Source organism: Prinia subflava, chromosome 4 (assembly GCF_021018805.1).
Source record: "Prinia subflava isolate CZ2003 ecotype Zambia chromosome 4, Cam_Psub_1.2, whole genome shotgun sequence".
Lineage (NCBI taxonomy): Eukaryota > Metazoa > Chordata > Aves > Passeriformes > Cisticolidae > Prinia > Prinia subflava.
Genome location: NC_086250.1, coordinates 22,840,442 through 22,856,602, shown reverse-complemented (window position 1 = coordinate 22,856,602; position 16,161 = coordinate 22,840,442). Strand labels below are relative to the sequence as shown.

General features: G+C 38.7%; 1 protein-coding gene across 1 annotated transcript in view; it reads right to left on the bottom strand.

Moving 5' to 3' along the window:
• GRAP2 (GRB2 related adaptor protein 2) overlaps positions 1–15,910 on the bottom strand; it is a 51,795-nt gene extending 35,885 nt beyond the window's left edge. The window contains exon 1 of the mRNA XM_063395961.1: positions 15,511–15,910. Within this exon, the coding sequence (XP_063252031.1) occupies positions 15,511–15,578 (68 nt within the window). The 5' untranslated portion in view covers positions 15,579–15,910. The remainder of the gene's footprint in view (positions 1–15,510) is intronic.
• Positions 15,911–16,161: the final 251 nt, after the last annotated feature.

Here is a 16,161-nt window from a genome sequence, read left to right as displayed (position 1 = left end):
AGAAGGCCTCTGTTCACCACACAGTGATTTGTACTTTTCACTTGGAAATCTAGATGAATCTGCAAGCCCAAAGAAAGCTGCAGGCCAGAGAACAAGACAAACAGATTATGTTCCTAATAACAGCACATTTTGCAAGCCTGTCCTACATTTATCACATCTAAGGGCAAAAAAGGGAGAGTTAGTCAGGGCAGAAGACAGATCCTGTAGCCTGACCTTTGCTCTGGAGCCTTAAACCAGAAGGACTAGTTTCTCATCTTCTTCACCATTGAGAGAAGTCTAAGAACACTTCTTCCCCTTGCTGGTTTCTTGGGAGCCAAAACTTTCTTCTCTTAACTGGTCTCTTTCAGAGACTCTTAAGTGTTATTCAGATGATCTCCACCATCATCTGTGAACTATACTAAGTTACAACAGCAGCAAATTTGGCACATCTCACTCTATAATACTTGGTGCTAATTTTTCTTTACAGCGTTCTAACCTTAAAACACAGAAGCACTGCTACTGATCAAAAAAAAAATAATGTCTTCCTAGTCTTTACAATTTATTACCATCCCTTCTGAACACTAACAAGTACCAAAGTAAATCCTAGAATCTGTTCCAATGGTACACTGTGCATCCCTGAAAGATAAACATGAGAAGAACACAGGAGTCAGAGGTCTAGGCTATTATGATGATGGCTAATTTTGAAATAAAATTTGAGCTACAGATAAGCTAAGCAGGGGATATCAAGCCAAATCAATGTAGGTTGCATGAGCTGCTGTTTTTCTTCTTTGCTGCATGTAAAGACAGCAGACAGAGAAAGGAAGGGAGAGAAAGAAAAAGAGGCTCTACTTCAGTGATTTGAATTCAGTGCTGGAGTGTTCAATAAAACACTCCTTTCCAGGATTTAAATTTTCCTTTGATGAGAAGCTTTTGACTCAGTGGGATTTGCAAAGCTTCCATTTGACGCTAGAGAAAAGTAATCTCACTCTTTATTTCTTCCCTCTCCCAGCACTACACCCTTCTAATCATGATTAATATACCTAAACATGCCTGATTAAGCCAGACAGATGATGGGCCCCCAATCAGAACTGATCAGGGCTCTGGAGCTGCCAAAGTGAACCTGCTGTCTCTCTATCAGACAGAGCAATAAGGGGTCAGTAATGCAGCCCCATTAACTTCTTCCTACAGAATGAATTTTCCCCGACTGCTCCTTAAGAGCAGATACTTGAGGAATGCTGCCTGATGGGGAAGCTGCTTTGAATTGTTTCTTTTAGCACAACTGTTGAGCATATCCTTCTCAAGCCCTCCAGACAAACAACTAAAGTATGAGAAATGTAGCCATTTCTTTCTATGCTACTTTCTTTTAAATCTCCTCATACCTTATCTTGCTAACTGCCTCTCCATTTTTCTCATCTTTTCTTGGTAAGCTTCAGCACTGACTGATAAATGGTGCACTGCAAGTGTGTGATTATCACAAAACCAACCCTATTCCTACTGTACCTGTGTGTATGCAAGCAAGGGATCTGCTTCTGTGTACAGGTGGACTTGTACTTCATAAATTCAGGGCTGCATAAATTCAAAATTTAGGACTGCAACAGACCATTATCAATACACCATATCAATATACCAGTGTACAACATATTTGCACTAGTGTTGAAAGTTCATTGGAGGATAAATGGATACATGGCAGAAAAAGAGCAAAATGTACATCTCTCAATTTGTTCAGGCACCTATGCACATGTACATACACCTGCTTGTATGTGTGAGCAGCTCTTTACAATCTTTGTCCTCTGACATTTACTTCCAGTAAAAGACTGCAGTCAAGAGGGGTCAAGTGGGTATCAGGGCATGTCTAGGCTCTGTTAAATCCTGTGACTACTTATCCTAAAACTGGTCTTTGGTATAATTTCAAGTACCTTCAAAGCTTCTCTAAATCACACCAGCTATGACCAGCTCCGGGGAATTATGCTAGCTGCAAGTCAGATGTCAGATGGATCAGATGGAGAACTATACTTCTTAAATCAATCATAGAAGAGACTGGGATGAAGAGTGATGATGTATTTCACCCATTTACCCTATCAGGGAGGACTTCTCAAAAATCATTTCCAAAGCAAAAGAGCAAAAACACAAACAAGAATCTAGTACTATCAGATTTGATTAAAAACAACCAACCACAGGCAATAAAACTCACCTACAACTATACAGAGATATTCCAAGGTGCTTTCTTTGCATTTGGGTTTAAAATATGGAAAAAACCCTCAAGATGAATTATTTCCAACTTTGACTGTCAGAGAGAGGATTCAAAAAAAACATAGTTTCTAGCATGCTGTTAAGTAAATCTGAGCTCCTCCACTGTAACTAAGAGCTGAGGAATTCTGGTGTTCATGCAGGTCTGCATATGAGTACACACTGGGTGTGCACGTGGATGTTAAATTCCCTTTGTCTGTAAGCAATTGGGCACTTTGCAATGTGAAATGGAAATCTAGGGAAAAACCTATAAATATTTGTGCTAAAATAGGAGCAAGTTCACCTTATGTCATTGGTTCATTTCCACAGCATTTATGAAATTCCTCTTTTCTATGTAAAAGATGGAAGATGCAACAGGCAGCTATAATGTCTTTATATCTGGGAATAGCACAGCCTAGAGAATTCATTACATTAAGGCATTAATCCAATCTAGCAAAAGTAGTTTTTAATCTTAGATTGGACTCTGTATTGGGACAATACATTTGAGTGGGATATGGGAACAAAATGCTATGAAAATCTGCTAGTATATACAGCTGGGTAAAAAACAGGTTTCCAATCAGGTACTGCATGTTTCTTTGATAAGGCCAGCTGATAAAAAATTGTGTAAAATGGGAAGAAGAGCAAGATGAGTGATTAAACTGCTCTTTTCTCTTTTCTTTTCTTTTCTTTTCTTTTCTTTTCTTTTCTTTTCTTTTCTTTTCTTTTCTTTTCTTTTCTTTTCTTTTCTTTTCTTTTCTTTTCTTTTCTTTTCTTTTCTTTTCTTTTCTTTTCTTTTCTTTTCTTTTCTTTTCTTTTCTTTTCTTTTCTTTTCTTTTCTTTTCTTTTCTTTTCTTTTCTTTTCTTTTCTTTTTTAAATTTTATTTATTTTTTTTAATGTCTGTGTGTAAGATTAATCTTGCCATCACAGATTACTGTGCAAAATCTGGAACTCTAGTACTAAAATTAAATTGTGTGATTGTGTGCCAACAGATATTATTTTGTTCAAAGGTAAAACTACAGTTAAGAAAAAGTACAGCTCTTTTGTCCTTTTAAACATAAACCCATTTTTTTACAAAATCTCATCTGACTGCAAAACTTGTGAAGTTTGCCTTACCTCTTCTCCTTTGTATATTTTTCCTCTTCTCATGTGCTTTTATGAAAGAATGAAATACAAAAGTCTAGTTCAACATACATTTAGGTATATTGTAAATACAAACATGGGGAATCTAATTACTTGGTTTTCATGGTCCTCTTATCTTGGACATGCTACATATAATTACAGCTCAGCCACCTTTCTTCTGAGGATAACTGTCAAACTGATACACATTCAAAGCCTCACATTTAGGTAGGGACAGAGAAATTAAAATGCTGCTAGTGGAATCTGTGTTGTGGTACAATGAGCACAGTTGTGATACCTTCATTGCATAATGACCCCACTTGCATATTTACCTTTGGAGCCTCCTTGTTGTATTAACTATATTTTTTCTGCTTAATGGGTCTTCACAGCTCAACTTCCATTTAAACACAGAAACTCTTTTACAAAGTCTAAATGCTACAAAACCTCCTTTCTGTAAATTAAAGTCAGCCCATTTGCATTTGGGAGTGGTTCTGAAAGGGTTTTAAAAGAAATCAATTACAATAATTCATACATGTAAAGATGCAACTGCAACAGTCAATCCAACTTTTTTCTCATTATAAGATTGTGAACGCCAGCTTGTTACTATTTCTGGGGTTTTCTCTGCACAGTGATTGTACCATTTTAAGGAGAAGTGTGGAACATATTTCATGTTTGTCAATGCATTTTTTAGTTCACTTGGATTATACCTCTGAAATTAAAGTGCAGCAGCAGTTCCTGAATGATTTAACATGTAGACATTTTCATTCTGAATTAGGTACAACTCATACTTGTTTATCTTAATTCAAAATTGAATTATATCAAATTGGAATGGCTTCTTATTATCTGGAATAAAAATAGGTCATATCATAATGTAAGAATATTAGTTACTGAACTAACATTTAGATTGAAATCTAATTAAGCACAAAAATTCCTTACAGGCAGATCAAGTCTGACATCCTACATTTCCCCTTCACACAGTATGGGCACCATCGTGGCAAGGAATTTCATTGGAACCTCTCTGCATTAACCACTGTACATCCTGCAAAAATGATCATGGTCCCAGTCCTTCAGTGAGCAAGTAATCAATTGCTGCTCTGCAGCAGGGAGCCACGCAGCCTTCAGATTACTCAATAGATTGCATGTGGCAAAAAGGGAGCACTGTGCAAAGGGTGTAAATGAGTCATTTGACATTTCAGGTTGACTGAAGTCATTCCTCTACATTTATTTCTAATCTTGATGTATTATCCGCATTTACATATTAAGCAGGATGGGAAGAAAGAGATTTAAATTATTTGCTACAACACATGCATGGAACACAGCAGATTGCATGTGTGAGAATGAGAGATTACATGCATGAGTGGGTGAACAGAGCATTGTGTGAAGCACCTCTTTTACCTTCATACAGGAGCAGGCATTCTACACGCAAGCCTGAACATATCTCAGCAAAAGTTATGTTTGAACCTGTGTAATCTCTAGGGATCTGAATATAAAGAAAAGATGTTCATTGGCAGTATGCCTGAAGAGAGGAATAGAGGTCCCATGAGCATACTTCAGGTGATGTGTGTTGTGTTTTCTTTGGCAAATATAAATCTGAACAAGCTGGTCTGTGTACACGTGAAGGATAGGTATGTGTGCTGTGTGTATATGGGTGACAAGGAGCACCCAAGAACATGAGCAGGTGTCAGCTGAAGCTGGAATTTATACATTTGTCAATCATTAGCAGTGAACCACCTACTTAAAGATTTCCATGGAAAGAATATGTGGCAACCTCTCAAAGTATTCCAATGTAGATGCCCTCCCACTATTCTGCAACTTATTGATAGCACACTCAATTAACCTTGGGGAGAGAATGCAGAATGGACACCGTCTCTCTCAGTTTCAGTCACTTTTCCTCAGTGACACGGTTTGCATTCAAACCACCGAGGAGCGGTAGTTAAATCTCCAAGTAAATGTGCTTTAATGAAAACAAAATTGCACATTCATGACATCTGTATTTGTATTAAGCCTTGTAAGCTTCATTATCTGAAAGCCTAAATGTTGGACTAAGTCATTGAAGATTATATCCCATTAAGTAGTGAGTTAAATTCTAGTTCAAATAGTTTAGAGAAAATGTTCTCTTAGATTGTTTGGCTGGCACTTGCAGGCATAATATTGCAATTCCAGTTTACCAAGATGCGTGTATTGGCTTTGTACAGAAGATAAAATGGAATGAGGTGAAAATCCAATTTTTATTTGTAAGTCCCCTTCAAGGCACACTTCTTGAGGAAAAGGTCTAGCAAGCACTGAAACTTGTGATGAAATTAGGGGAGACTCCACACCAAAGGCATTTGTAAAACCATGAGGGTCTTGAGCAGCAGCGGGAACTCCAGACGTGCTGAGGATGTCACAGTGTAGGTAATTTGGGCAGAGGCACAACAGGATCTACAAGATCTACAAACCAGTTCACAGATGCCCTGAGAACTGGCTTTGGTCCCAGCTCACTTAAACATAGAGTATGATTGTTTTACCTTGATTTTGTTCTAAGACTGAGAAATGGATGTGTATATATTTGGAGAAGCCAGGTGTTACATTCAACATCACATTATGGTCTATGAGGGGAGGAAATAAGCTATTTCTTCCACAACACAATAAAAGATCATGCACAATTATTCCTACAAGACATGCTCCAGAATACATTCTGCCGATATCAGTGTTGTCATCTAAGGATCACCTCATGAAGAAGAGTTGAAAGAAGGAAAAAAAAAATCAGGGAATTGATATCTTATTTCTTGAACTCTCTTATATAGTCTGTTGGACTACTTATTGTGTTACATCTTTTCTCCTTAGCCTTTCACTGTCTTTCCTATCTGTAAGGCAAATGACTTGAAGCAGATGGCATTTTTCCATATGGTGCTCCGTAACAAAAACCAGTGGGTCAGAGCTGTCTACAGAATCCTACAAAAAATAGATTAAAAAGGATTTGTGGAGATCCCGCAGATCAAGCCCATGTCCAGGGCAGGATTAATTTTGAAATCACACAAAATGAGAATGTAACCTCATCTTTCTACAGTGACTACTCTATTGAAACACAAGTCTCATTCAGGCAATGATATAAATCATACACATGCCTAGATTTAAGACATATGGAAATAATTTAGGTAGAAGACCTGCATTAAATTATTTGAAATTTCCTTTCAAGATGCGTTCATAAGATGGTACTCACTATAGTCTTAGACTCCAATTATAAAGCATATATTATCAAAACACACACTAAAATGAGGCTATCATGATCATTACTTCCTGATTTCTGTGTGCTGAAGATCCTCATTACATAGTTTCAAAAATCTGATTATTTGTAGATGGAATTCAGGAAACAAGGTAAAAGAGGAAAGAAGGGGAAAATTCCGTACTGGAAAAAATGGTTACTTTACTAGGCACAGTGGAAAACAGTACATGTCATGTAACTCATACAGCCTTCAAGAGGGTGTTCCTCTTCTAAATACTTAGAAAGTCTGCAGATGAAGGTTTTGAGAGCCAGAAACTGTAGGAATTGTGAAGCTCCTGTCCTTCAAGACACATTGTGAACATGGCAAGGCTCTTCTCACAGGCTCTGGAGTGAGAAAACTGCCTGTGGCAGGAATTACTCGTCACAAGACTTAAACAAGGCCTGTGCACTGCTACAAGGAGATTTAACCAAGAAAAACAGGTATTAATATGATTACTTCCATAATGAATGAGATGAATTTTTTACAAATTGAATACATCTAAAACCTTTATCAACCCTGCAATTCTGTTTCCATATGAAAAAATCAAAACCCTGTTATACTCACTGCACTTCCATTATCTACTCCGGTCTCTATCAGTTTCTTAGACTTGTATCTACTTTACTTGCATTCAGATTTAAGAACTACAGTGTTCAGATTCACTACTACTGCATATCTTGCTATATTTGATTACGCTAGGCTGTCTCTTTTGTCTTGACAGATGAGCCTTGTTTTTTAGTTTAGCTTTACAAAAACAATTATACTGAATAAAGTGATCATCTTTTAAAAAGAAGCTAATCCACAAATATCCACAAAGCCTTAACTGAATTTTGGAATACTGTTCTCTTGGTCTGTCTGATGGTGGTTGGACTTTGCTCATCTCTACAACTTAAAAAGGAAAGCAGTAGATGCTCAGCCCTTCTGAAGCTTGAGTCAATGAAGCATCCAAGATTGCAGAGCAGATGATGCATTCAAAACCACTTCCTAAAAATATTATGCCATTATTTAGATTGAAAAGGAGAATAACATTCCAAATGAACATTCTGCTCAAAAGTTAAAAACTATTTCAAGCAAAAAAGTTAAACATACAAACAGAACTGTTCAAAACAGCAGTAATTCATTAGGAAAATAACCACTGCTCATTCCAAGAGATTCCCAATGCATTTCCCAAATCATGATTTTTTTTTTTATATTCAGACTCACTTTGTGTATCTGGTATCCTGATAGACTCCAACGGGGTGGGGATGCAACAGTACTAGGCATGGATCATACGCTGCTGTATAGCTTCTCCCTGGTGTGTTTACAGCTGTTCCTTTGCCTTCGCTTGCTAAAACTACTACCCAGTACTTTAATTAAGAAGCCCTATTATGAGCTCTGGTGTTTTTTTCATAACACTTCTCTGGACATGACTGGTATGGATTAGCTGAACTGGTACGTCTGAATGTTAAAATCTGATGACTGTGTCCTTTGACTCCAGCTTTACCCTAGAGGGCACCTCTAGTTTGGCTGCTGCTTTCCCTGACTCTATTTATCCCTTCACCTAACGATGAAATCCATCCTCTAGTGCTTTTCAGCAGTGCACAGCAGGTTAGGAGCAGAAGCAACAACTGCCCAATTAAAATCAAAATGTCAGATATGCAGAAGGTAAACTGTAATCAAACTGACCGGTCTGGGTTATCAGGGCAAGATGCCTTTAGGCTTATGCAATTAACTGAAGGATAATTGATGACCAGAGGCAATCAACCAACAGATGCGGGTCTCATGTGCACGAAATGTGCTCAGGCACATCATTCAGTATTGACTCAGAGGATAAGACTTGACTCTGAGTCACTAAAACCACCTCCTAAAGCACTGAGGTTTTCCTTAGAAATCTCCCTGAAATTACCAGTTGAAATCACAAAGAGGTTAGAAGACTCAAAGCAGTGGCTAGAAGTGTGCTACCATTCCCAGTGTCTCTCTAAGTTGTGGTATGCAAGGAATGGTAAAATCTGTTCAGCTGGTTGTGGAGAGGAAAGGATCCTTCAGTTAAGGGTGGTACCCTGATGACTTATTACAGTGAGACACTTAAAATAAAAGCAGGTGTGGGGAGCTTTAAGGCACGACCTAAGAGACAGAAACCAAGCAGAAAAAGGATTTTTTTTTTTCTGGAGTACTGAAACAACTGCCCTGGGATAACACTGGAAGAACTCCTCTTCCAAACAAGCCCTTCATCTTTCCTCTCTTCTACTTCCCACTCTTCCTTTACCCCTCTCTTTAGAAAGAGCTTGCTGAGACCTGGGTTTTCTTCTGCTATGACTTTGCCTGCATCTCAAGAACTGATGTGCTTAGTTGGTTTTCTGTTTTCTTTTTTTACATCAAGACAACCACTGCTTATTAAATTCCCAGTGGAATTATTACCTAGCTGTTAGAGGTACACCTCCAAGGAGGCATATTGTATTAGCCACAGCTAGCTACAATGCCATGAAATGACCTGTGCCTCTTCTTCCCTGAAATTCCCTAACAATACACCTAGAGTAAACCACTTGACTATTAAACACTGCTTGTTTTTGGCAAGGAAGATATAACCTCTAGGAGTATAGAGGCTCCAATGTCAGCAGTGTCTGAAAATCAGTTGAAGCTTTTCTGTAAAAGAACTAATTAATAATAAAGCTCAAGATGCTTAAGGAATTGACTCTCAAAAGCCCTGGAGATTTAAGAAAGTATTGCTAAACCCATTCCATAGTTGCAGTTATTAATGAGTGAATCATTTCTATAGACATCATCTTGTGCTTGCTTCAACCTTGTTTGCTCCAGTGACTTCAACAGTCAAGGGGAACAGTCAGAACAAAGTTGAAAACTAGTTAGAAAATATAAACAAAATTAATTAGTATGTACTATGGAGGTACTTGCCATATCTGTGTACCTTCAGCTGACTTGAGTTTTGAACTTAAAATACAGATTCGGTGGTTTTGCTATGTATGAGAAGCACAGCATACATTAAGAATTACATCATTAACTGTATGGGCACATAATTAATTGCCTGAGACGTTACACAGAAATATTTTAATTAATTTACTAAGTAAAATTATTCTTAAATATGGGTTCTTTAAGAAACTGACACTTTGGGTTTGATCTTTCATTTGTTTTTATAGCCACAATAATGGAATAATTAATTCAGATTTTTATTCTACTAAAGATCACAGAAATCTTGTGTAGACAATACATGAAGATTTTTTTCCAAGGTTTTTCTACCTTTATGATACTTTTTATTAAAAATTTCCCTTTAAAAAAACCTCGGAGTTTGATTTATTCTTTTAGATGATGCTACAATGGAGTTTTCAAGACACCTGAACTGCCCGCAGTTAGAATGGTCCTTCCAAAACGTTTATCACTTCACACCAGGCTTGTCAGCAGACAGTAGAACCTCCACCATCTTTCAGCAGGAGCAGTTGGCTTCACTTCTACTGGAAAGAGAGTGAAGCAGCTGCTGCTCGGAACAAGGAAACTGTGAGCAGCAGCCTCAGCCCCACTGAGAACTGCCTTGCTGTGATGTTGTGGGAAAGGAAAAATATTTTCCTGAAGATCATCTGAAGCTAATCTGACAACACAAGCATTCAGAGATTTTCATTATTAAATGGGCTTGTTACATCAAATGGAGAAGAGAGCATTAAACCTTTTGGGCACATAGTACAGGTGTCATTAGCTGGGGTACAAGACACAGCAATATATGCTATGTCAAACCAGTAGGCAAAAGATGCAAGTGCTGCAAATGGTCTCTGCTGAAGGTGATAACATGATAATGACACTGCTGATGTAATTTTTTGCAATGTAATATTGCCTATTCATCCCCTTCTACTAAGAATGTAGCAGTACTTGATGGCTTTTATGAATTAAGATTCATCTTCTGTCTAAGATGGGAAAGTATTTATGTGGAATTGCATTTTATGGAAATGGTTTGCTCTCGTTCACCCCTGGAAAATGTATGGTTTATCCCAAGTCTGTACCCTCCCTGCAGTATCCTGTATCTGTAACTCTATTGGCTGGAGAATCTTACTGCGCCCCTTTGAACCTCTGTGTTAAGAATGCAAATACAAAAGTTTTGCCCTCTTTGCCCCTCTTCCCCCTGGAGGCCTTCAGACGCTCCCCTTCCCTCTCCCCCCTTCCCCCTCTCCCCTTCCCTTCCCCCACTCCCTCAGGACCATGCTGCCTGCCTGGAGTGAGGCTCTGAATAAACCCTCATCCCATCAGCACCCCACCGACATCTGGAGTCTCTTTGCCTGCCAGCATGGGAACACCCACGACCTTAGGACCCGGAGGTCTCCTGGGGGGCACTCCCCGGGGACCCCCCCAAAATTTAAACAACAACATATTTACAGACTAGACTCAGTTCTCTTTGAGAGCTGAGGAAACTCTGACTTTTTTTTTGATAGGTTTAATCTCAGAGATCTGTTACATTATTGGAATTATCAAGAAAGTACAGTCCAATACAGCTTCAAACTTGATAATACCACTTGAAACTGTAAACTAATCTCCCTGACAGAATTAGGAAGCATTTCTTCCATCCCCTTGTGGAGCTCTGCACATTTGGTTCATAGAGGGTTCAGTCACCTTTCCCAGAATAAATGTTTTTGAGCACTTCTAGAGAAGTGTACTGGCTGTGACAGACAATAGTCTGATGTGGTACAGCACGTACCATGTACAAACAGCAAGAGAGAAGCCTCCAGTGTCCAGGCTTTAGACACTCTACACCTTGCATAAAAAACAATTATCAGATCCCAATTACGCACAGAGACAATTTCAGAAGTTGGTCCATATCTTAAGATAATCCCTGTTTAGATTGCAAGGTTATGGAGAGTTTCTCCCGTGCCAGAACTCAGTTGTATCTGAATTCTGTATCTCAGTTGTATCAGAGGTCAGTGTCTCGGACCTGGAAACATGATGTTATTTATGAATAGCTAGATTTTAAAAATAAAAAAGGAATGCCAGAGTTCTGAGGGTTTAAGTTTGTACTTTATAAGTTACTGGTGGATTTTTCATGATGAAATAATAAAAATAAAAAAACCTGGGGAACTGGAAGGGAAAGACTAGAGAATGTAAGGTATACAGTGCTTCAGGGGTAAAAAATGGCATGTTATTAGTACTGTACACTGCTCCAGAAATATAAAGCCACTTATAAAAAAAGACCGAGTTGAGGAGAGAGAGGAAGGATGGATGTTAGAGAATAGATGTTTAAGAGAGGTAAAAAAAAATTCATCATGTGTTAGCACATAATGCTCATTTAGGCATTCAACTAATTTTCTTTTACCTCATAGTATTTTGCAGTACTGACCTCTGATTTTAGTGCCAGGATAATGTATCCGTTCTTAGCAAGCTTATTCCTCAAAGGTTAGTCCCTCCTGCTTAGATATTATTTAAAAGGTACTTTAGCATGGTTTTCCAATTAGCAGAACAATTAAAAAAAAAAAAAAAGGCTACAGGAAGAATTCAGACCGTTTCAAAACATTTTTTTTTCATTCTCATTTATCTGAAATCCTTCTAGAAATAGTAGACAGCAACTATACTTCAGAGAGAGCATTTTGGGCAAAAGTCAAAAGAAGAGAAAGACACCCTTCCTCTCCACCAGATTACCCAGTGCAGTAAGTTCAACATCCTTGGGACAGTAGCCATCAAACATCAGATGCATTTGAGTACAATATCAGCCCCTTAGAAGGGCTGTACCATGGGAATTAATTTCTGTCTGGAACCATGAAAATTATAGTATACACATTTGTTAGCCTAGCTGATGTCTCTACCAATTCTACTCACGTTTGTGCAAGTCTCTTCCCCCATCCCCTTTAAAAGAACACTCATTTGAAATTACATTTAAAATTAAATTGTCACTATAAAATGCAGAAACAAGTCAGCCTTGTTTAGTGGTGAGAAAAGAAGAGTAGGAATCCATTTTCCCAATCTAGCTCAGTTAAAGAATTGCTGTGCATTCCTGGGCAAGTCACTTCACCTCTCTGTGTAGGACACATTTAAACAGTGCAGTGCAGCCATACATGGAGATATTTCAATGGAATGGAGTGCCAAACCCCATAATATTGCCTTCTCAGGGCAGCAGTTTATTTTTGCAGATTGTCAAGTTAGGCTGGTACAACTTTAGTGCTTCTGTTATCTCAGTGTCATCACACTCATGTACATGGGCCTGATTCTAAAGTCAGAGCATTCACAGTCACCTATCTGAAAGGTGGGGTAAAATGCCTATCAATAGGCAAAAATGTGTGCGGACATTAAGACGAAAGGCTTGTGCGGGAAAGACAAAGTTACTGATGGTAATATACTTCCTTTCCTGCTGGCCAAATATACAAAGACTGGTGGAAAGCTAAGCTAAAAAGATGCCAAGGACTCCAAAGGAACTACAAAATAAAGATTTTTGAAAGATATCAAGGGATTTATGCATAACGTTTGTGCTGACTGGGATATGGCTGGTAGTCAACCCTGAGCTTTAGATCAAGTGTGTTGCCATCATTATACTGAATATACATGTGGCACTTTGGGACATGGCTTAGCAGTGAACATGGTCAGAGGATTCAGGAGGCTTCTCCAACCTCAATGATTCTCTGATTCTATATAGCAATTTGAGGAACTGAAAAAAGAGAGAATTGATACATTCCTACCAAAAGCAGACTCTGGAGATGAGGAAAGGTAAAAGAAATCAGAGCCTTATCATATTATAAAAATCTAAGCAAACTAAAATGAGCCCCAAAGACCCAGGTTTATCAACTGTTGGTAGCAATCCTTCCTTACTTGTCAAACATGTGGAGTTTTGTCAGCCACAGTGGGTAGATTCTTCTAACTAATACCAGAGACTGAACTTGCCAGTGAGTGTATTTTATATTATGTATGTGTATGTGTGCATATATATATATATATATGAATAAAATAAATACACACACACACATCCATATCTTACACCTCCACTAAGAGGAGAATTTCAAGTGAAAATACTGTTAAGAGAAGAAACATAGGGAAGAGAATGAAGATAATTTTCATTTTATCAAACAATAAAAATAAACCAAAAGAGACCGCCTACAGCAGTAGTTTCAGATCTGTGGCTTAATAGCAACCTCTTGCCTGCTAAACTTTCAGATATTTCTTGTGGCTAAAGAGAGTTGCTGTCAAGCTGTAAGTTTATTGGGAAAGCAAAGTGTAACATCGCACAGAGGACATTACAACTGCACTGCCGGGGCCTTGAATCAGCAAAAACAGAGGGCATTGGTGTATGGTTGAAAGAGTATGTGTAATTAACAGGGAAAAAAAGAAGAAATTCCATGTAACAAGGTAAAGGAATATGAAGTTTGAAGAGGAAAGTGATGTCTCTTATTAGAGTAATGGCTATAACTTACAGAAACTAGACAAGCTTGCAGACCCGCTATACTTATGCAAACTAAAGTAAGATGGTATAAGAGAACAGGACAAACAGTCTACTTGAACAGCTGAGCCCTGCTTTTCTGAAAGTTGCCTGTTTTGCCCAGGCAGATCCGTTAGTCTTAACAATTTTAGGAAATCTGCAGAAGCGTGCAGAAGGGTGTGGTAGAGATGAAAGTAAATCCAAACTCTAGACAACAAAACTAAGGTAAATTTAGCTGTGTGCATTTCACAGTGCATATCCATCCATCTTCAGGTTATTTTGCTTTCCTGATACAACCAGGAATGACAGTTCTTGTTTGTGCCTAATCTCTTATCCATGGAATTGTCAAGTTAGAGTGCAAGAATGAAATAGAAATAAATGTCATTAAATAGGAAAGTAAAGGGAATTGCTTCACTGCAAGAGCAATGCATTTGTTCACTGAGCCACTGCTAAGGAAACAGGTTTCCTTCCTATCTGTTCCACAACTCATTTTGCTATCACATGATAGCCAGAGGTTTTGTCCTATTCAGAAACCTGGGAGCAGAGGCTAAAGTATGAGTTTCTCTCATTTCCACTTTCAAGTGGATGCCTGGCACTGCTGGCTGCATCATCCACGGTTTTCCATGCCAAAATGGAACTGGTAGGCAACCCTTTCTCATCTCAAAGCCCAGTTCCTCCTGCCATGCCCATTTACTAAAAGCTCAATTATTATTAAGCCTTTCTTCACTGGACAATTATAAATGTGACAGGCTCTCCTGCTGCTGCTGAAGAGAGTTCAGATTATTGTTTTTTCTAAAAAAATGTTGCACTGATAGGATGCTACTAAATCATCTCTTGGAGACTGTTGTTCTTTTGTTCCAACAAGACAAGTATTATGAACTTTATGCACACAAACACACATGAAACACATGCAAGACCTTGCCAGACAGCTCTATAGCACTCCAGTCTAAAGATGTGTCTCACAGCAATATTGCCTGTTATGCTTACAATGCATCAAAAAGCTTTACAACAACATTAAAAAGCAATTGAGGAAAAAATTACACTGATATCTGATGCCTTGACAAACCACCACATTTCACAGAAGACATAAGAGATCAGGAAAAACAGCTTACTTTAGCAGCAGAGCCCTGATTTTGAGCAAAAGGAGGGCCAACAATGCCAAATCTCCAGTTGCCAGGAGCATTTTTCTTTCTAGGCACCTTGCCCCTTTCAGTATGGTCACAATGGTTATCTCAGAGACACAATAGTCTGATCTCTGCTAGAGAAACCTTAAATTTTCAGGGAAAACTGGTTATTTCTTTGCTTTGTGCTTGTGACTAATAAAAAAGTCTCATTCATTATTTTCTTTGCTCTGTTCCAGTAAATATACTCCTCCTGAGCACAGTCTTGATCCCCCACTGACAAGGAGGAAAACCTGATGCACCTGCAGTGGAAAAGAAAACACATCGAATCTCAAGCCTTGCAGATAAGCCCTTAGTTGTTTAACTCTGTAGAAAATGCAATGCTAATTTAGCCAGTGCATCTACCCGTAAAACGTCACAGCAAAAGAAGCAAGCACCCAAGCAGATCTGTACCTTTGTGGCAGGTAGTCAGTCTGGTCTTTCAGGATCTGTGATGGGACAAAACAGTGGGGGAATGGCATGAATCTAACAACAACCTGTCTTCAGCACAAATCCTTAGCAAGGACCAATGTCTGCAGAGCCATGCAAGACACACAAATCTTCAGCCCAGCATCTCAGCCTCTCCCTCATGAGGCACAGCCAATCAAGCTGGTAGAGTGCAAACCACAAACCACATAGGAAGTCAGAGTCACAGCAGTTTATTGAGCTGGGTATGGTACTCAGCTTAGTGTGGTTTTATTCTCTTACTGCAAGGAAAACTACTTGAGAGCAGTTTCTCTGAATGCTATGGCTGTGCTGGGGCACCTCACAACTTGCTTAATGTTCAATTATTTAATATATCTGTCTGGAAAGCTCTGCCCCCTTCGGATATTAGTAGTGATCCCCAAGAGCAAGCCATCACAGGTGTCCTAAAGTATACCCTCTTCTCTATTATGGGGGAACAGTAGTGGCCATAAACCATCAGCACATGAATTTGTGGAGCACCTCTCCTGCCACACATCCCCTGTGATGTGACAGAGTCCATGAGTGTATATGCACAGTGCACCGATAAGCTTGGATGTCTGTAAGCAAATGCAGGCAAATGCAAGGATCATCTTGTGCCTG